Source organism: Lissotriton helveticus, chromosome 4_2, assembly GCF_964261635.1.
Source record: "Lissotriton helveticus chromosome 4_2, aLisHel1.1, whole genome shotgun sequence".
NCBI classification, from domain to species: Eukaryota; Metazoa; Chordata; class Amphibia; order Caudata; family Salamandridae; genus Lissotriton; species Lissotriton helveticus.
In genome coordinates this window covers 534,318-555,223 of record NC_136064.1, presented here as the reverse complement: position 1 = coordinate 555,223, position 20,906 = coordinate 534,318, and the positions used below count along the sequence as shown (strand labels likewise).

Sequence of the window (20,906 nt, the reverse complement as noted above, 5' to 3'; positions counted from 1 at the left end):
TAAACATATCGGATTTCTTTATACAACGTCATAACAGACCGCCAGAAACAACATTTCTCAGTTTCAAACCGCAGATACACCCGCTTCCGTTCTGATTTTCTCCTCGTGAGCCCAGTTTACCTGTAACTATTTTCAGAGGCCGGAACCAATCTGCTCACCGCCAGGACTCCTTTAGCCGACGGACACGTTGGGAAGCATTGTGGTGCAGCCGGACCCTTTTCCGCGCGCTCCTGCTGCTGGACTGGCTGGCGTCAGAGCTCATTCATTGGCTCCGACTTCTCCTTCCAAGATGGCGGCGGCGGGGGAGCGATGGAAACACTGATGACAGTCCGTAAGCTGGCCTCCCTCTGTACCATGGTGAGTGCAGGCTCTGGGGGAGGAAGCAAGAGGGGCTGAAAGTGGGGGGCACGCGTGGAGGTAAGCCCCAAGCTGCTCACCGCAGCCGGGAGAACGTGCCAACGAGTACTGCCAGCATCTGCCCTGGGTGGTGGAAGAGGGTGTGGTATGTTTATTAGGACAGCTCCCTTCAGAAAAAGACACTGCTAATTCGTTCTCCCCTTGGAAGTGAGCTCTCTTTCTTGCCGTACAGGAAGAGAGGCTGACTATTACCTTTTTTACCAGCCGAGGCAGAGAGTCTCTTGCTCATTAATGATGCATTGATTAATCTCCCCTCTGAAAACACCGTGATGCTCCCTTCAACTGACAGGGCATCCAAAGTGAGGTCATCTCTGGGGTGCAGTCCAGAAAGAGGTTTTTTGTGTGAGATTTCTCCTAACATTAATGGAAGGTGCAGGAGCGCGTCCTTTCCCAGGAAAATGTTGGACTATCTATCTCCTGTCAGAGAAAATTATTGCTGCGGTTCTCTACTGTCTGAAAAAACTGACGTTGAAGGGCGTACTAACCCACCCCCAGAATCTAAAAGTCATTTATGATTCCTACAGTTGCGTAAGAGGTACACTCTGGAGTACAAAATGTCATTATGATGTGTAGGAGTGAGGACGCCCTTTCTCTATAAAAAATGTAGCTGCTCCTCCGCTCAGGTGAAAGACCATGGATTCTCCACTCCTCCCTCCCCCCGCCCACGCCCCCATGGATGAATAAATTAGCTTCTTTACCGGAGTGGACATCGGCATTTCTCACTCCAGTAGGAATCAACACTTTCACGCCAACAAGTCATCAGCGATTATGCAATCTCTCTGTCCCGTGACAAATGGGGCCTCTGACTCATCTCAAAATTATACGAAACACAATTATGTTTGATGTCAACAGACAGAGTGTCTCCAGTCTACAAATAGCCCACACCCCTAAACGCAACACGGTTGCCAAAGTGCTAAGCGGCCCGTTTAATTAGTTCATTGAATTCGTTGTAAGCGTTTTACAAATACAGTGATAATATCTCTTCAGGGATGAAGTCATGTTGTTAGTTTCCTCTCTCCACTTAACTTGGGAAAAATGATGCCAAAGCTTCCCTGTCTTTGCGTAGCCCTGGGACTCTTGCACCAAAATGAAATTTCAGTGATCATCTCCCTCTACACCCCCTCCAGTTACTTTGTGTTTTTCATCATCTCCCAAATCACATGTATAATTTATTTATGTATGTACTGTAGTCGTATTTCAAGCAGAAACACTGCACGTAGCTGTGATTGTGGTGGTTAGCATAGTTTTGTGACATGTCCGTAAACATATGGGATACTCGCACCATTTGTGATAATATGCTTGCTGAAGACAGACGTGTATATACTGTAAATATTTATTAACATTGTTTTGCTAGAGCGCCACTTCATCAGTTGTTATTCGAGCGCTTTACATGTCACATTAAGCTGCTTATACATGATAAGCTTCTAACAATTTCATTCGATGATCTTCCGTGCAGGGAGACAGAATAACCAGTCATTAAACTATACATGTACAGTACACAAGTGTGCTCTCTTGTCTTTCAAGTTTCAATAGATATTCTTTTAAATGATATTATGAACACTGGAGGGAGGGGCTGCGATGTAAGTGGAAGTCTATGCTTGGTGAATCTTAGTTTCCGAGATGGTATATAGCGATAAATTGCCAGAGAGGTAGTTATGGGCCAGACCCTTTTATTGATTTGTTTATTGGTATCAGTAGTATGTATATGGTCCTGTTCTTAGCCGGCCTGGTGGTGGTATGATAAGGTGGAGTTATGCCTAGGTTGTACAAGAAGTGAATAGTGATGAATATGGAAAGCATAGGGCCTCGATTTGAGAAGAGGTCAACATGAATGAGGGTCGGGTAGAATTGAGACAGTCAGAGATTTATGACTGGAGGTGAGGTGGAAGAGTGGCAAAGGAGAAAACATAGAGTATTGTTGGCGCAGAGGTGGCATGAGACCAATGGTCAGGTCAAAAGAAAATACAATTTTTTATCAGTGGATGCATATACAGGGTGACAGACAATCACGTTTACTGCATTGCTTATTTATGGAACAACTTAACGTTTAGTTTCAAAGATGTGCATTGATTAACTAAATGGTAGATAGATGACCCGTGCTGTCACTGGGCACACAGTGCTCCAGTGTTGGGTTTTCATTGTATGAGCTAATGCATTCTGGAAGTTGTAGTCTTGGGTCATGTGAATTGTATTGAAATTCACAAAAAGAGGGCCAGAAAAAAGCAGATTTGGATTTCCTACCCTGTACCTACATTTTGTCCCAGAATTCCAGGTCAGTTTGTGCTCTTGTCAATCAGGACCCTGCCATTTTCATCTAACTTTCAGCTGTGTCTTGTCAGTATAAGTTTCCATAGTCCAGGTCTCTGCTGCTCAGCCAATGAGTGAGTTCATTGGATGGTTGGAATGTTAAGAGTATTTGTGCTTGGATGAGTGGACAGTTGGATTGAGAAGGGCTGAGCAGCAGGATGCTACTCCAGGTGATTTACCTGTAACTTTATCTAAACGTAATAAACCTACATCTTTTGTTACCCACAAGACTACATTCATGATTGCAACACTGGCGACTATTAAGGAAAGTAAACATCTGTATGGATATTTTAAAGGAAACTTGAGAAGGGAATTCTGAAGAGACTGAGAGCACTACAAAAGAAACTTAGACTGAATATTATGAAGTCTGAAAGAATTGCAGCCCCACCAGTTTCCCCTTCACGGGACAGCCCAAAGTCAGGTGTGTATTCTGGTATTTACAAAGTCTGGAAATTAGTGCAATCAACTGGCAGAGGAATTGACTGCGTGTTGGGTTAAGGGACCAACATCCTTGTTTTAGGGAACTGGCAGTGTTAAATTTGGATTGATTTCAACTTGCCCATTGGGTACCAAACTGTTTGTCCTGACTATCGGCGATTGCAGCTTTTGACAGACACACGATGCAGCGCATCTGAGGTGGAAAGCGTGAAATTACTGCAAAGCTGATCTTATTCTGTGTACTGTGAACTCAGGTTCAAGAGATTATTTGTACTGTATGGTCAAGGTGCAGCAAATTCGAGGAAGACAGCGCGAAATTCCTGCAAAGCTGTTCTGGGTCGGTGTGTTGTGAACTCGAGTGTACTGTACTGTATGGCCATTGGAAAGGCCTGCGGGTATATTATGAGTCTCATGAGTCTGCATTACATTTCTAGATACCTGGCGCTGATTGATATTGTTTCTGTTGTCCTTCCGGGGAGCGACTGAGGGCTAAGATTTTGAATGGTGGAGGTGGACTCATCTTCAGAGTCAAAATTGCTTGTTGGGGCTCTCTGCACTGTTAATTGCTACATTTTGATACTCACTAGCCTGGTACACATAGCAGAATTTGCTCCTTCGTGCTCCAGTTTCTGGGACAATCTGCCATGGTTTCTCCTGGACACACTGGACCCAGTTAAATAGAGTTTAGACATCTTTACATGAAATCTGTGATAACCTCCTCCTCCTCCCAATGGATGTTTAAAAAAAATGGTGGGCGGTAGTGCAGTTTAAGCACATTTTTGTAGTTTTATTCAGTTCCTCCCATGTTTACTAGCATACAATACCTTAACCTTGCTCAATGGGTTATTAGAACTTAAGGTAACTCTCATGCCGTCTTAGGGAATCTGCCTCATGTTCAGGCTGTGTAAGAGAAAAAAATGCTGAATCTGTCCTCCATGTACTACATGTTTGCCATAAGTTTCAGCTCTCATCAAAGAGTCTTCATGTTGATTATTTTGATCTACTTGGGTGCTTCAGAAGCCTGAATTGCAGTCCATGTTTGGAAGGGTGTGTTTGTAGAACAGTGTGAAGCGAAGAAATCAAGCACAAAGTGAGAGCATCCATGGTGGCCTCATAGCAGATACCAGATATCCAAAATTCTAAAACACCTAAAAACAACGTTCTTGCAAAATGAAATGGTAAATGTGTTAAACTGGGTTCTAAACGGAGTTGTGTAGCTAACTACTCAAAATAATTATAAAAGAGTGCAGATATGCCAGGGTCTACTCTGTTGAAGCACATTATATAGGCCTGGCAACCCTAATCCCAACTTCTATTGATTTTCAGGTATATAAATCTGTCTTTTCTCATCAGAAATCCGAGGTCTGGTGTACTATTCCTATTTGCAGACAAAGGTTTTGCCAATGTGAATGCAATTTGTGATACAACTTATGCATTAATAAGTTGTATTGCAAATTGCCAATTACAGTGAGTCACAAAAATAGTTCTACATTGCACAGGTTGCATTTTGTGACCCTCTGCGAATGGCTACGAATGCAAGGTTTATGTGATTATCAGACAGAAATGACAAAACCACTATAGCTGTTAGACACCACTATTTACTGCCTCAAGGAGCCCGTCTAACTAAAAATTCTAAAGAAAAGATTGATCGTTATCTTCTACCCACATATAAAATTGTTGATACTTCAATAAGGATGGAATATTTGCTTCACGTACCAGGTTCAAGTGTTCTTGTGGCTCATACAATCCAAGGAAAAAAAGGAAGACAATTCTTGGAACACCAAAGTGGCTTAAATCTTCTGTTTGCCGTCATATAATGACCAAAACGTATGGTATTAACAAGCAAACTCAGATATTTAAACTGTGAGATGAGCGGATGATCAGACAGCAGCTAGACAAATTTCATGGTGGCAATACCACTAGAGATTTGTTCATCATGTCACACTTGTGAAATGCCTTTAATTTCAGTTGCTGATCAACAAGAGTTAGTTACAATAAAATCACAATTCCTGTATAAAGTAATACAGAAATCTTGTTTTCCTCTTAACCTCCATGGGTCTTTGTTGCAGTTTAATTAGGGAATCTAAGCTGCTCTATCAGCCATGTTTATTGAACTGCCACTGCTTGCCACCCAATAACTCTGTGGACAAAGGCTTCATAAAAGACCAAACCATTCTAGGTTGCCAGGATTAGTGGCCCACTAGGAGTTGTTTACACCTGTCCGTGTTCAAAGTGATGTCGTCACACAACTCAATGGTTATCCTCTGTTTAAACAGACGTTGCCACACTACTCAATGGTTATCCTCCTGTTGAATACTCAGCAGGTAAGACTTTTCCTGAATTCAGTCACTAACCATTTGGCAGGGATCATATCTACTCAATGTTCCAATTTAGGGGACATGCTCTTTAGTGCAAGAATGAATGGACTTCTTGGACGAATCTCCAACTCCCTCTTAGACTTTCAGCACCTTCCCACTAAAGAACTACAAAATTAAGCAAAATAAAACACCTTTAAAAAAAACAAACCAGGCAACAACTAATTTCTCTTTGCACTGAAATTCCAAGACATGTTCTTTACTTTAAAGAAATACTGTTTTTCTCCTCAGTCTGTCTCTTAGCCTCTCTCTTGGTGTTTCAATGTCTCTCTTGAGCTCTCTCTTTCTGGGGGTTTTCTGTTTTATTCCCTAGGACTCTATTCCATCTGGGTCTCTTTGTGAGTCTTTTATCCATGCCACAGTGACCTGTACGCAACAACAGGATAGACAGCAATGTATTGATTTGTACAACATTTTTTAAAGGAATATGTAATCCCGACCAGACAGCCCTTAATTTCCTCTTATCACTTCCATATTCCTTCTTTCCTTATTCCCCTTTGTCTGACCCACACAGCCCATCAACACTTTAATCTACACCAGTCAGTGGTTCCTTCTCCAAGTCCCCTTACGTCCAATAGTTGTACGTCCATTTAGGAATTCCTATGCCTCATCTGTATCCCTTAGACATTCTCCTATATATTCTTTGCCTTCCAGACCTTCCCTATAATCATATACTAGATAAGTTGCCTTTTCCCTCAGTCCTTCCACTGCCTGCAGCCAACTCACTTTGGCGCGTTCCCCACCCTTCTTCCCCTGACACCCCTTTCTTCCTTTCCTCATATTGTATCTTTTTCCATTCAGACTACCTATGATCTTCTACCTCCTAAAATGACTTCCTTAACATCCTACATTCCCTCATCACAAAGAACCAGGACACTTTTTATCCCTCCAGTTCTGACTCATTTGCAAGTTATTTCTTCAAATAATCATCAGCAATGCCAATCTTTCGAGCAGGCGGCACGCGTGTTTTGAATATGACGCCCCACAAAGTCAGAAAAGTGACCAACCTAACCGAGGGAGGTGCAGGAAATCATATGGTCTCCATGCCAGCTCCCAGCAGTCAGCTGAGTTGCTTGGCTCTCTGGTGGGGAGGTTTAGGATCGATGGTGCTGTCTGCCAGCCTCTAGTTCTGAGCAACATAGGTGCCCAGCTGGGTACCCACTGGAACTGCCAGCTGAGTTGCATGGCTCTCTGTTGAGAGGCTTAGGACCGATGATGCTGTCTATCGGCCATTAGTTCCGAGTGGCATAGATACAGCTGGGTACCCACTGGAGCTGCCAGTTCAGAGTTGCATGGCTATCTGGTGGGAGGCTAGCTAGGATCGATGGTGCTGTCTACCGGCCTATAGTTCTGAACGGCGTAGGTGCCAGTCAGAGCAGCATGGCTCTCTCGTTAGAGGCTTACTATACATGGTGCTGTCTGCCAGCCTTTAGTTCTGAGCCGCATAGGTGCCCAGCTGGGTACCCACTGGAGCAGCCAGTTCAGAGCTGCATGGCTCTCTGGTGGGAGGCTAACTAAGATTGATGGTGCTGTCTGCCAGCCTTTAGTTCTGAGCTGCATAGGTGCCGAGCTGGGTACCCACTGGAGCTGCCAGTTCAGAGCAGCATGGCTCTCTCGTTAGAGGCTTAGGATCGATGGTGCTGTCTGCCAGCCTTTAGTTCTGAGCCGCATAGGTGCCCAGCTGGGTACCCACTGGAGCAGCCAGTTCAGAGCTGCATGGCTCTCTGGTTTGATTCTCGGTGCCTGTGGTGCCAAATTCATGCAAACTAAAAAGGGTTAATGTGGCCAAAGGCCAACTTTTTAATGCGATAAATCGAACGTTCTCTATCACCAGATTTTCTAATGCAGTGCACACCAGCAACCTATTGTAAAGTTCTGTGCTTTTTCTGTGGTGGTGACTTGAAGTGTGTCTGTCATGTCTTTGTACAGGGACATAGCACAGTGGCTACATCAGTTGTTTGTAGGAAACCTTGCATTTCAGTACTACGGACACTTTTTATTTTATGTGTAAACATAGACATGTGAGTTTATAGTATGCACATTTACCTTCCAGTATGTCTCTTGTAGCTATTCCAGGTTGATGCTGTTAATTATTCTACAACTGAATGGTATTTATGTTATTTACCCAGGAACGATGAAAGGCTTTATGGGCCCTACCAGAGCTTGAACCTGTAATTATCATGTCAAACATAGATTCCAGGAGAACTTAACTTTACCCACTGAGCCACCAGAGCCAGCAGTCTGTGGTCTCCACGTGTTCAAACATTTAGTTTCATTGCCGTTTATGTAAATAGCTAGTGTTTTATTCAGGACTTCTGCAACAGATGTCCTTTTCCATTACTGTGCACAGACAGCGTTCGTAGTAAAAGCAGTGGTACTTTTTAATCAATCTCAGAAAGGTCGATGGTTACGATGCCATTCCTGTATCCTCCAGAACCGTGTCCTGCAGGTGACACACAACACTGCTGTAGCACACACTATACTGATGCATACAAACACACCGAGATGTCACCTGCATTACTTAAAGTGACAGACAGAACCTGGCGCCAGAACCTAGCATTTCATGCTTCGAGATTTGTATCCACTCTTGCCCCTTTTTATATTTTTTCATGTGAAATCTTTTCCAAACATTCACCAATCCTGTGCATCGGCGGGCAGAGAGTTTGCCTCTTTTTAACTTGTTCAAAAAAATAAAAATTTTGTATCCTGTGTTTCGTTTGCTTTAAGAAGCTTTATTATTTTGAGGTCGTTCGTTTCTATAGTTAATACTCAGGTTAAGTACAAAATGTTCATTCCATCACGTCACAACCGACTGGGTTGTTTATACATGCACCCTCTTTCCAGTATGAATGTTTAAACCTACTTTTTCCAGAACCTCTTTACTATCTTTGATCAAAAACCAGGCTTGAACTTGCCCTAGTCTTGACCTTCACATTTGTGGTTCCATTTCACTGAGAATATTTATAAGTATGACGTTCCTCGTTCTCTTAGTACTTCTGTATGCAAAAATACCCACATCCTTTTATAGAAACACTGCCAAGGATCATGCGCCAAAGGTGCCTCTGGTTTGAGAGGAACTGAAGTGATTAATGTGTGAACTGCGTCATACCCACTTCTTGGAAATGTACTTCCTAGCTGTCAAAAACAGGGCAGAATCTCTTGCCAAAGGCCTGGTCTACAGGCTCATCAGGACTAAACGTTGCCTCTGTTCTTTTGTAATTGTATTACTCCAGCTCTTATCAGTAGAGTGTGGTATAAGAAATGTCGAGAGTAATAAACTGTAATATTGTCCCAAATGTATAGTTATTGAGTTTCAAGTATCACACTTTTCTTCTTTCACATAATTTGATATACCCTTTTCACCTGCAGATTTGAACGTGTTTACCCTAGTATTTGTAGAGTTACCGGCTCATAAACTGACGTCGATGCATCCGCTCCTGGAAGGTTCCTGTAGTGTAGACTGAATAATTATGAAAATGACATCTTCCTAGGATTGGCCAAGGTACCATCTTTTTAGAATGGAGTGTGGGTTACTTCTGCTGAAACAGCTGGAAAAAATGTGAAATTTGTTTTTGACTAGAGGTTGTCCCTCTCATATTCTGGATTGTTGCTGTTTCAAAATCCGCAGGACATAAGCTGAAGTTGGTGGTGGAAAATATCCATCCTTTTCAACCAGAAGCCATGGATGCTCTTTAAAACGATAGGAATTCTCTCTTTATTAATCTCCTGGTTTACCTACAGGTATTTACTTCAGAATACCAACAGACAATACATTCTCAGCAATCAGACTAAATGCTCCAAGTGACTAATCTTAACTGGCAACTCATTCCATGTTATTAATTCGAATATAAGCACATGCTAGCAACATTCAAGAAACAGATCAAAGTTGAAGCTCTTGTTAGTCAAAAGAATCACTGTTTGGAAAAGCATGGATGCGCTTGATATGGCCGCCTGCCTCCTTTCGCTACCAAATCTAATTGTCATATTTTTTCTTGTTTGGGAGAACTTGCCTTGTGGAATAAGCTGCAAACCACAGTCCGTTCAGTTCCTTGCCTCCTCTTTCAAAATGTATCTGTACATAAGATTTTATGCATGCCTGATCATTTTGGGGTTTACTGAAGTTGACAAATCGGAGGGGTGCTCTGTGGAACCAGGGTAGTATGTTACTTCAGACGTATTATTTGTTATTTAATGTATTTGTAACACTGCACTAACATCCTTGAGGTTATCTCAGCGCTCAGTAGGTTTTTGTGACTAGCCCTGCCTCTGGTAGGTTCTTTAATTGAAAAGCCAGGTCTTCAGCTTCTTGAGGAATTAAAGAAGAAAGGAGGAGGCTCTGATTTTGATTGGAAGGCTGTTTCACATTTTAGGAGCAACCGCCCATCCTCCTGACGATCTGGTTCTGCGTTTCCGTTGGATGTGTGCAAGGAGGAATCCTATGGAGGTACCTGAATCACTGGTGATGCGACTGTTTATGTAGGTAGGGCCTGAGTAGTGTAGTGCCTTTAATGTGTGTGTGAGGAGTTTGAATTGAGCAACCTTGTGAAGCGGGAGCCAGATGAGCTCCCTGAGGGGTGGTGTGATGTGAGTTCTATTTGGGAGGTTGAGGATGAGTCTGGCTGCCGAGTTCTGGATGTTTGTTAGTCTTCTAGTGAGTTGCTTGGTGATCCCCGTGCAGAGGGTGTACCCATAGTTCAACTTGCTGGAAACTAGGGTGTGAGTGTCAGTTATTCTAATTGTGCTTAGGAGCCATTTGAAGATCTTCCTCCGCATCTTCAGGGTGTGGAAGCAGGATGCTGTGGTGGTGTTGACTTGTGCGGTCATGTCTAGTTTGCTGCCAATAATTATTCTGAGGTTCCTGGTGTGGATTCAGGGTATAAGTATGAGTTGGAGTTTGGCCGCCCATCAGTTGGAGTGTTGGCATGTTTCCAGGTGCCCAGAAATGTGGCAGAGTCAATGGAGGTGTTGAGGATGAGTGGTAGTTCTTTGCTGATCGGTAGGAGCCCTTTAGTTAAGGCATGGTGGGTGCAAGGCTCAGATAAAGCCCCAGAGTGGATGGTCTTCTTAGTAGGAACAATTTTGAGAGTGGTGACAGCAGACCACAAGGTCAAGGTTCGGCCATCGGTCGTGATGGGAAGTTGAGTTGTGATGGTGAGAGGGTCAAAGTTGCTGTATATTGTGGGGATTTTGTTACAGAAGAATTCTGAGTGTGTGTTGCAAAGGTCTTGAGAAGGGTGTAGTGTAGTTCCTATATTCCCAATAGACTCTGCGCATTGGAATAATATATCCTATAGATTAGACGTAGGACTGATGTCTACTAGGTCACTATCGAATATATTAAACTTCATTGTGAGTGCCAGCTAGCTCAAAGGTCACTAGAAACTTTCTCGAATAAACAAGAAGGGATTAGTTTCTGACAACGCATACACATGACAACTTTGTTTCCCCAAGATAAAACTGATCTTTAGAGTCGTGGTAAAAATAGATAGATATTTCACTCATGCATGCTTCGTTTCACCAGAGGTGCCGAGAAAATAGATAGACGGGCGTTTTAAATAAAGGAATTTATTGAACAGTCTTCTTTCTCAGGCATAAGAAATGAACTGCTACAATCGTAAAACTGGTTGCAAAATATAATGCATACAGTAGAAAGAGTAGAATAAAATAATACTGTAAGAGCATTGTATGGTTCCTAAACCATAAATAAATACATACATAAATAACAGAGGCTAAAAGTACTCAATTAGTGCTTCTAAAATACGCCTACCCTGATGTACCTAACCTAAGCTTAGTACGATGGAAGAAGTAAGTGAGGTGTAGCATAAATGTACTATTCTTTGCCAAGAATCTGTCCAAGATTTCTCTTAGGGTCTAATCAGCTCCGTACCTTGGTTCAGAATGAAGACGGTCATGCTCAGAACTCGATTTCCCAACAACCCGCGAAGGTAGCTTGGAAAAACTGGAGCTGGATTTCTCGGCAGGAGAAAAGACAGCGTCTCTCTCAGTGCGTCTGCTGGAGGGTCGGCTTCCTTCGGCACTTGCTGCAACAGGATACATAGGGCAAGTAGATAGTCGAACTGCTCCAAACCACCGTGTGCTTGCTAAGGCAAGTGTGGGCATATTTATACCTTGAAGTTGCCGAGTTTGACGTAAAGGTGGACAAAATAACGTCATAAAAGAGTCCCAGGTCTTTGAAAACTCCATGAGCTCTTGGACAAGTCAGTTCACGAGCAATGGGAAGTCCCTAGCTGCTGAAGCACAGTTTTCCAAGAAATCATTGTAGATTTTCGGAACTAGTGGAAGTATCTCTGCCGTATTTGGACTGTATGAGCTAATGCCAAATATGGTTATGATTTCTATGCCTATATAAGGATATGGTGTGTTATACCTATATAAGGGCATGAATCAGGAAAATTACAATAGGGTCCTAAAATGGTACACAACAAGGGGTGATGTTGTTGGGGGCTAAATGAAATCTTTGATTATTTGATAATGTTGTTTCGGCATGACATGATGTGATCACTATGAAGCTGAAGCCTAGAAGTGGAAATGTTTGGTCATGTATACTTTTGTGATCTTTCTTTGTTGGTGAGACAGCTCCTCTTGGAGCAGATTTATTCTGTCCATTGTTGTGCTGTAGTGCTGTAGTGCCCTCTATATATCCATCAGTAAAACATTCTTGTAAAAAGAATAAAATGACCCATGGACTGCAAGTAATAATCCTCATAGAATCTATGAATTCTATTGACTAAAATTCCCACACACCATGAAAACTTTTAACATTCTGGAACATCATCACCCTGGCCTTTACTGTTATCAGTGTAGTGATAAACTCTAGAGCCTGGTCTGACTGCATAGACTTTTGATTGGGTTTTACACTGGGCCTGCTAATAAGATCTAACATACAGGAATACAATCATAGATTTAATTCAGGTAACCAAATGTGGCATGTATCAAGAGAGTGGGCATTAAATGTCTGAGAGGATTTCAGCACAACATAAACCAGAGACTCTGCTTATTATCATGGCCCAGGATGTATGCTATCAGTTTGTGCGTTCTGTCATTGGCAGTCTTCGTAGGGGTACTGAGTCTTTCAAGCTTCCATCAACCTGTTTGCCCACTTGTGAGGTGTGTATTTGGTTGGGGATGCAGATGTCAGTGCTGTTGGATATCATGGATAAGTTGGCGTACATGTGTTGTCTGATGGTTGCTTTATATGTGTACTGCACTCGCTTTTGGCCTATTAGTGTTTTTGTCTTTGTGAAGTCCATCTGTTTTGTTCTTGAGTGTCTTCAGCTTTGCCTCCTGTTGTTAGGGAAGCAGTAGTAGGGTATTAAAAAAAGTGTATCAAAGTTAATGAAAGGGCATTTTGAAAAGGTCTGTGCTCATTTGAAAAATAGTATTTTACAGAATTGTAGGGAGGAGGGTGATAAGAGAGAAGCGAGGGGGAGAAAAGACAGAGGAAAGTGAGAAAGATGGTGTAGGGGAAAGAGCTTCATCTCAAGTCATCTATAAACGTATATGTTCTTATTCCCTTTCTTTGTGTTATTTGAGGGAAATCGTATATTTCCACCATTATTCTAGGCATGCCTCCCCACCCAAATTAACAGGTTGTTCAGGCTGTCTCCAATAGGGTGGTTGCATTTACTAATGGAATTAAGTCAGTAGGAGGGGGAGATGGCAAGGGGAAAAGAGGAAGAACACGATGCAGTTGGCATGGAAAGTCAGGTGAGGGGTGGGTGGAAGTATGAGAGGGAGAAGAGAAGCAGATGAGAGCAGGTAGAGAATTGTAGCCACGTAAACATTGTCCCAATGGTGGGACCTGTATGTCTGTAGGAAGTGGTAATGCATGATACAAAAAAAGGTACGTCACCTGCACAGCAGTGTAGAGTGAGAACTGTAGGACACAGTCGTAAAGATGTGCGAGCTGAAGAAGAAGCACAGATGAACTGTTACATCTATGGCTAGTGGCTTCATTACAGTCAGTTGTCTCTGGCCTTAGACTGCGAGCCTGCTTCTAACTTGGGCATATGGGTATGTTCTTCATCTTGTGTTAGTGGGATGTGTTTGAGATGTTTTTGACCCAGAGTTTGGTGGGCTGTTTTTGAGCCGAGTTTCACATGCTGCCTATAATCCAAATCTGGGGTCTGCATCTCACAAAGAGTTTTGTGGTCATGCCTTTATGAGCCCAGTTGCTGTCGGTCATTCGCTCTAATGGGGTCAGTCCATTCCCCCACTTACCCCACTCTTTATCGACCTGGGCGTTTTAAAAACCATAAAGTAAGAAAAGTCGAGGGAGAAATTAGTAGCAAATATTCAGCCAGTACAATGCAACTTTCTGCAATTTTCTCACAGCTGAATGAATTATAAGGTTTGAGTGACGAGTTGTTCAGGGAAGAGTTTCGCTTTATTGCACCTCTTGCATGTTATACGATCACCGAAGTGCCAAACGCAGCGCACCTAGACGGGCATCACATATACCGCGATTAGCATTGATTGCTTATTCATGCTTCAAGGAGCCAAGTGTAGGATTAAGACATGATTCCAACTACCACACGGCGTGGGGTATCCACATGAAATGAAGTAACATGCTATAATACATGGGATTCTGTAATTCCTGTATAAACGTTAGTATCTATTTTTTTCATGATCGGCAAATTGTGATGCACCCAGTTGCTGACTATAAAGAAAAGGCTTAAGAACTCTACTATTATAAGTTATAACATTCGAGTTCTGACATCACAAATGTTGGGCTGAAAACAGGTCAGGTTGTGGAGCATCATTGAAGCTGCTTTTTAACCCCTTAACTGCTGGATGTTCTCCCTCACAGTGCTGGGTACTTTTTTGGCTATTTGGGGTACTTCGCGCTTAGGGTTCCATAACTTTTTTCCACAGAAGGTATCTATGCCAAATTTGTGTCCCTTTTTTTTTTTTTAAACATACTGGGGATTCTAATTGTGCTGTATTCAGCAAGGGGTAATAACTATAGATCCCTTAAGGGTTTCCCAAATAAATTAATGTGTTGAAATAAAGAACTTCTAAAAATGAGTAGGAAAATATGGGCATTTGTTACAACGTTTTCATCTGTACTTTTTTGTCATGATGGCCGATTTATAAAAGCAATATACCATTACATCCGCTAGACCCTTCTGGATGCAGGGCTATATAGGGTTTGTAGGTTCTCCAAGAACCCAAAGTACCCAGAGACAACAACTGAGCTGCACTGTACAATGTTTTTTCTTTGTGTCCCGAGTATAGACCAAATCATATTGTGAAATATGTAGAGTGAAAATGGGTATCAAGGAATGTATGTGTTTCTGAAATGGGCACAAGATGTGGTGTTTAGGAGCAGTGGTTATTTGTACATATCTGAATTTGTGGGTACCTGTACTAGCATATGATTTAGAGGGTATTTTCCAAAATATCTTCTTTCTTACGTACTGTCTTACATTTGGAAGGCACAAATGCTGTGAAATCCAATTGGTAATACCAAATGTTATACTTTTAAATACTCCTACATGTCTTATGATGAAAATGGTATCTCACTTGTGTGGTTTGGCCTAGTGCCTGTGACGGGAAACGGACCAAAATGCAACAAAGATACATCACATTTTTCCACTGAAAACTGACCTTTTTTCCATTGTGGGTAGCAGTGGATTTTGGGCCATATAGCTGAGCCGACGCCTTGGGAAACCCTAGCAAACCTGAACATTTTTGAAAACTAAACACCTGGAGGAATCCAAGGTGGGGGAGACTTGTGTGGCTCTCACCAGGCTTTTCTTTTATCTTTTGCAAATCTCAAACTTTCACTAAAAACACCCTTTCCTCATATTTCTGTAATGGAAAGTTCTGGAATCTGTGGGGAGCCACACACTTCCTTTCACCCATCATTCCCCTAGGCTTCCTGCTAAAAATAGTACCTCACATGTGTGGATGGAGCTGGTGCCCGCGACAGGACACTACCCAAATCACAACATTGATCCATCAAATTTTTCCTCTCAAAACTGATTCTTTTTTTGCAGAGTGGGTAGTTGTTGATTTTGGGCCATAGCTCAGCCGGCACCTAGGGAGACATAGAAAACTTGCACATTTTTTAAAACTAGACAACTAGGGGGAGTCCAGAGGTGCTTGACTTGCGTGGCTCTCACTAGGTAATTTGACCAAGAAGCCCTTGCAAACGTCAAACTTTGGTAAAAAAAACAACACACATTCTCTTCACATTTCCATGATGGAAAGTTCTGGAATCTGTGGGTAACCATCGATTTCCTACTATCCTGAGTTCCCACATGTCCTCCGATAAGAATGGTACCCCACTTGTGCGGCTCAACCAAAGCACAAAAGACCCCTAAAGTGCTACATTGATAGATGAGCAATAGGGGCAGCTGTGGTTTTTGGGGCTATGCTGCCACCCATGCAAACCTACGAACTACAGACATTTAGGGAAACTAGACCACCAAGGGATTTCAGGGTGGTGTGCTTTGCATGGATCCCACGAGGTTTTCTTACCCATGTTGCCCTTCAAACCTCAAACTTTCCCTGACATCACACATTTTCCTTACATTTCTGTGATGGAAACTTCCACAATCCATAGGAATCCACAAAATTCCTATCACCAAGCATTAACTCACTTGTGCCGATAAAAACGCTGAGATACTTGTGTGGCTGGGGATAGTTCTTGTGATACGAACAGCTGAAACTGAGGTCAGTGGGACAAGAGCTCCCTCCAATTTTTAATTTTCAGAAATGTCTGGGTCTGGTAATTTTTCCCAGGTGGAGCCTGCCTAAGCTCAAAAAGTGCAGCCATTCACCATTTCAAGCGGGATGATAATGTGAGTTACCCACACTCTCCTGGCCCATATGTGAAAACCATACCCAAAAGAATGAAATGTCCTCTCGCTTGACATTGAGATGGGATTTTTTTAGTCTGCATGAGAGCAGAAAGGCTGTTAAGCCTTTAGGAGGGAGGGTGGGCCTGATCTTATGATGTGCAGACCCATTCCATTATTTTATAAAAAATATATATCCCTACCATACAGTGGAATTTCTGCCCCATTGGGGAACCCTCCAAATTTGTACAAATCTACCTGCACCCCATGGGGCAGAAAGACACTATTTCCCGTTCTGGGGCAGGATATGCCTCGATACCAGGGTAGGCCTCCCCTGCCTTTTGTTTGTTGTGACTGTTTTACAATCCCCTGTGGTGTTTAGTGGGCTTCCTGCCCCCCTCACCCCACTGGGGGATCAAATTGGGAGTGAATACCCCTATCCACCCCCCAACCCCTCCTCACCGGGTGGCAGTGTGGGCTGAGGGGTGGGTAGGGCATGGGCCCATGCCCTGGGGGAGCGCCCACCAAAAGCACTACTTCATTGCAGTCCCTGGTGTGTGATGGGCTTTCTGCACCACAGGAGGCAAATTGGAGTAATTGCCCCCATCCACCCCTTTGGGGGGCGGAAAGACCGTGCCATTTTAGGGTATCCATGGCCATGCCATAGTGTCTAGTGGGCTCACTGCCCCCCCCCCCCCGGGTGCAGATAGGGAGTAATTACCTCATTGTCGCCCAGAGGGGCAGAAATACTGTAGCACCTTTACTGGGGTAGGGGCATGCCCATGCCTATAGTGAGCACCACCCACCCCAACACATTTGTTTTATCTACACTTTCCCTGGTGTCTAGTGGTTTTCTTAACCCTGCCCCCCCCGAAGTGGAAGGGTGGTGCAGATTGCTGCTCCCCCATTTCCCTGGTGCCTAGTACGTGGATCCGTGCTTGGGGATCGCTCTACTGTGACTATCCCCAAGCAACGATCCACTGGGAAGAGATATCATTGGCAAAGGGAGATTTTCCTTTTTTCAACGATACCTCTACCGCAGCAGTCAGTGCTTGGGGCCTGAGCTATTCTCCCCCCCCCCCCAACCCCAAGCACTGACGAGATGAAAGTGAAAAGAGCCCATCAGCGCGTCTGTGAGCTGATTGTTATTGCAGCAAAGAAAAAGAAAACACTGAGTCTAGCTTACAATGATAAGCAGAGAGAATATGTTTATTTTTTGCACTCCTTAGATAGAGAAAGGCTAGAATCTTTTTATACACGTTCTGGGCTACTGCTCCTTTTTTGGTTTTTTTAAACTGACTTGTATTAACCTGTTTCTAATATCTGTTTTCAACAAATATCTAACATGTTTTCAGTGTGTTTAATATTGCACTTGAAGTTTTATTTTTATTCTTCATGTTTGCAAACATGCTTGCTCTTTTATATGAAAGCTACACACCAAGGTTTTAAATAGTTTGTGGACAAGGTGATGGTGTGACCATGCATTATATGGGATAAAGTACCCCCTGTCATACATAAGGATATTGCAAGTTACCTTGGAATTCCATAACCTTATATAGGAACTCAACCTTCGGCCTCATTCCTCTAAATGGCAATAGAACTCCTTGGTGACGTGCATTATCCGTATAATGTACTGCCAGTGTTACTTTATCCCTCATATAATTAGTATTTTATGATTACGGGACCCCGAAGTTGGTATACAAGAGCTTACGTCTTCCGCTCAATGCATTTTTAGCCCTGAAGAATTCGCTCACCCTTTATGGTGTGAACGGACCGTCGCACAAACATCAGTTAAACAGTAATTACGACCAAGGTGTCTGGTAAGAGACCACGTTATTTTCGTAAGTGATGTGCACTGGTAGGTGGGCACTGGTAGATGGTTCTTAAACTTCCTTTCTTATCGTAATGACTTTTCACAGGAATGTGTTGTCACGAGTTACAACCTCTCGTGTTGGCCCTCTCTTGTATGCAACACAGAATGAATTTTCAGAACGTGGTCACTTGTCTCAGAGGGCCTATGCTTCGAGTAATTGGGATGAATATAACACGTGTATTTGTAAAGTGCACTTATCACCCGTGGGTCTCCAGGTGCTGAATAACAGATGTTTATTGTTACCCAACTCAATGGTACTCATTTTATCGACCTCAGATGGATGAAAGGCTGAGTGGACCCGCCGGGATTTGAACCTGTGACCATGAGGTCAAACACAGGCCCCTGCAGTGGATGCATTAGTCCACTAAGCCACCAGACCCCGCTTTACGATGAGTGATCGGCACCACCTCACACGTTTTAAGATGAAAATGGACACTGTGTGTGGAATCTCGGCCTCTTGAAAATGATGAGTTGCAGGTTTGATGCCTGTGTAATACAGTACCTTTTTATAAAGATTTCTATATCTCTATGGTGAAGATCATTTGACGCAGTAGTAGTGTAGGACTGGAACCTGTTAAGAGAGTTATAAGATATACCCAAGTGTGTTTGATTTATAGGTATAAGACTGCCTGTTTTTCTTTGGTCCTGAGCAGGCCATACATTGTTCAGGCTGAAACGCGTTGACCTTATTTAGCGGAGGAGTCGGTGTCAAAGTGTTGTTTGACTCTGGGCAAAGCAAAGATCTTCCAGACAGGCTGTTTGCCACACTAAGCTTTGCTTGTTTGTTGGCTACCTCCAGGTGGACCAGAGTTTGGGACTATATATGTACCACCAAAGCCACAGAAGTAAACACGGAGGGACAAGTAATGATACTTTACACAGTGATTTAATAAGAATGTGTATATAGTGATCTAGTACAATATTTGTTTGTGTGTGTGTATATATAACTAGCTTACCCGTCGCGCATTGCTGCGATCTCCTTAGAAAGGAAATTCAAGGAAACTCGTTATAACATTCAATTTACATTGTGTCATTTTTATTGAAAATTATTCATTTTCATATGGAAAACATTTCAAAGTGTTGTTGTAATTCTATTTATTTATTTGAGTGCTTGTGGATACACGATTTTTTGTTTTTCCGTCTGGTGCGTACATCAGCATTCGAAAGATTATGAGGGCCCTGGGGGGCCGATATTTCAAAAAAATGATGTCAGAAACCTTCGCGGGAGTGTACTCAACAGCTTCCCAAAGTTTCCTGGCGATCGGATGAATGGTGTTTTAATTCTATTTATTTATTCGAGTGCTTGTGGATACACGATTTGTTGTTTTGCCGTCTGGTGCGTACATCAGTATTCGAAAGATTATGAGGGCCCTGGGGGCCGATATTTAAAAAAATGTTATGCCAGAAGCCTTCGCGGGAGTGTACTCAACAACTTCCCAAAGTTTCATGGCAATCGGATGAATGTTGTAGTAATGCATAAAGGACAAACACACAGACAGACAGACATCCGTTTTTATTATATACTAGCAGCCCGTCCCGACGTTGTCCGGGTATGAATTGCTGCCGGTCAGTAGTATATTGTTTTGTAGGATTTTGTTTTGATAGCATTTCTTATCTGTGACAGGCCTGTGAAACGCTCCGATTCACAGTGCACTGCTGATGCAGTAAAGAGTGCGCGTTCAGTAGTGTGTGAACTCGAGTTTCCCTACTTTATTTTTCCTTGCAATATTATATAGCGCGAACTCGACAACATGGCATGAGCACAATTTACATTACATTTGTGGTAGGCACGGGGAGACAAAGCGATTTGCCTGGAATCACAGGATGTTGAGCTGATGCCGAGATTCGAACGTAGCTTCCCATCTCTAAAGTTCGCAATTCTAGAACTTGTGGCGGGAGGTGTGTCTAAAAGTGTATGTCGGTGCTGGCCATCAATGAGAGAGACCTGTGCATTTTTCAAATGGGTGGTGAAAAAATAGGAGTATGTTGCTGGAGATGTGGGCCGCCGTGCCACCAATGTACATACCGGGGGAGGGTAAACACCCATCATTCTGCAACTTTCTTTCCGCATACCATCACGCCGCATACTTTCATTACGAAAGTACCATGACTCCGCAATGCCATTATAACGCATGGCATTACATTTTATATGCTTTTACCACGCATACATTTACAACGAAATTCGTTGTAAATGCATGAATGGTAAAAGCATGTTTTTTTTATTGTTTGGATAAGGTAAGTATGGGTATAGGGGTACTGAGTATATGTTTTGGGGTGTTTGGGTATTTTAATGGTTCAGATATAGTTTTGGGTTATGGGGTACAGGGGTAGTTTTAGGTTTTAGGGATAGGTATGGGTTTTAGGGTACAGGGGTATTTTTAGGGTTCAGGGCTAGGTTTGGGTTTTGGGGTATAGGGGTATTTTTAGGGTTCAGGGGTAGGTTTGGGTTTTGGGGTACAGGGTTATTTTTATGGTTCAGGGCTAGGTTTGGGTTTTGGGGTACAGGGGTATTTTTAGGGTTCAGGGCTAGGTTTGGGTTTTGGGGTACAGGGGTATTTTAGGGTTCAGGCGTAGGTTTGGGTTTTGGGGTACAGGGGTATTTATCGGGTTCAGGGCTAGGTTTGGTTTTGGGGTACAGGGGTATTTTTAGGGTTAGGTTTGGGTTTTGGG

At 43.0% G+C, this 20,906-nt stretch overlaps 1 protein-coding gene across 1 annotated transcript in view; it reads left to right on the top strand.

The window, feature by feature from the left end:
• The first annotated feature begins 201 nt into the window (after positions 1-201).
• LOC144752165 (ubiquitin carboxyl-terminal hydrolase 12-like) overlaps positions 202-20,906 on the top strand; it is a 268,084-nt gene continuing 247,379 nt past the window's right edge. Inside the window, exon 1 of the mRNA XM_078640092.1 lies at positions 202-357. Within this exon, the coding sequence (XP_078496218.1) occupies positions 310-357 (48 nt within the window). The 5' untranslated portion in view covers positions 202-309. The remainder of the gene's footprint in view (positions 358-20,906) is intronic.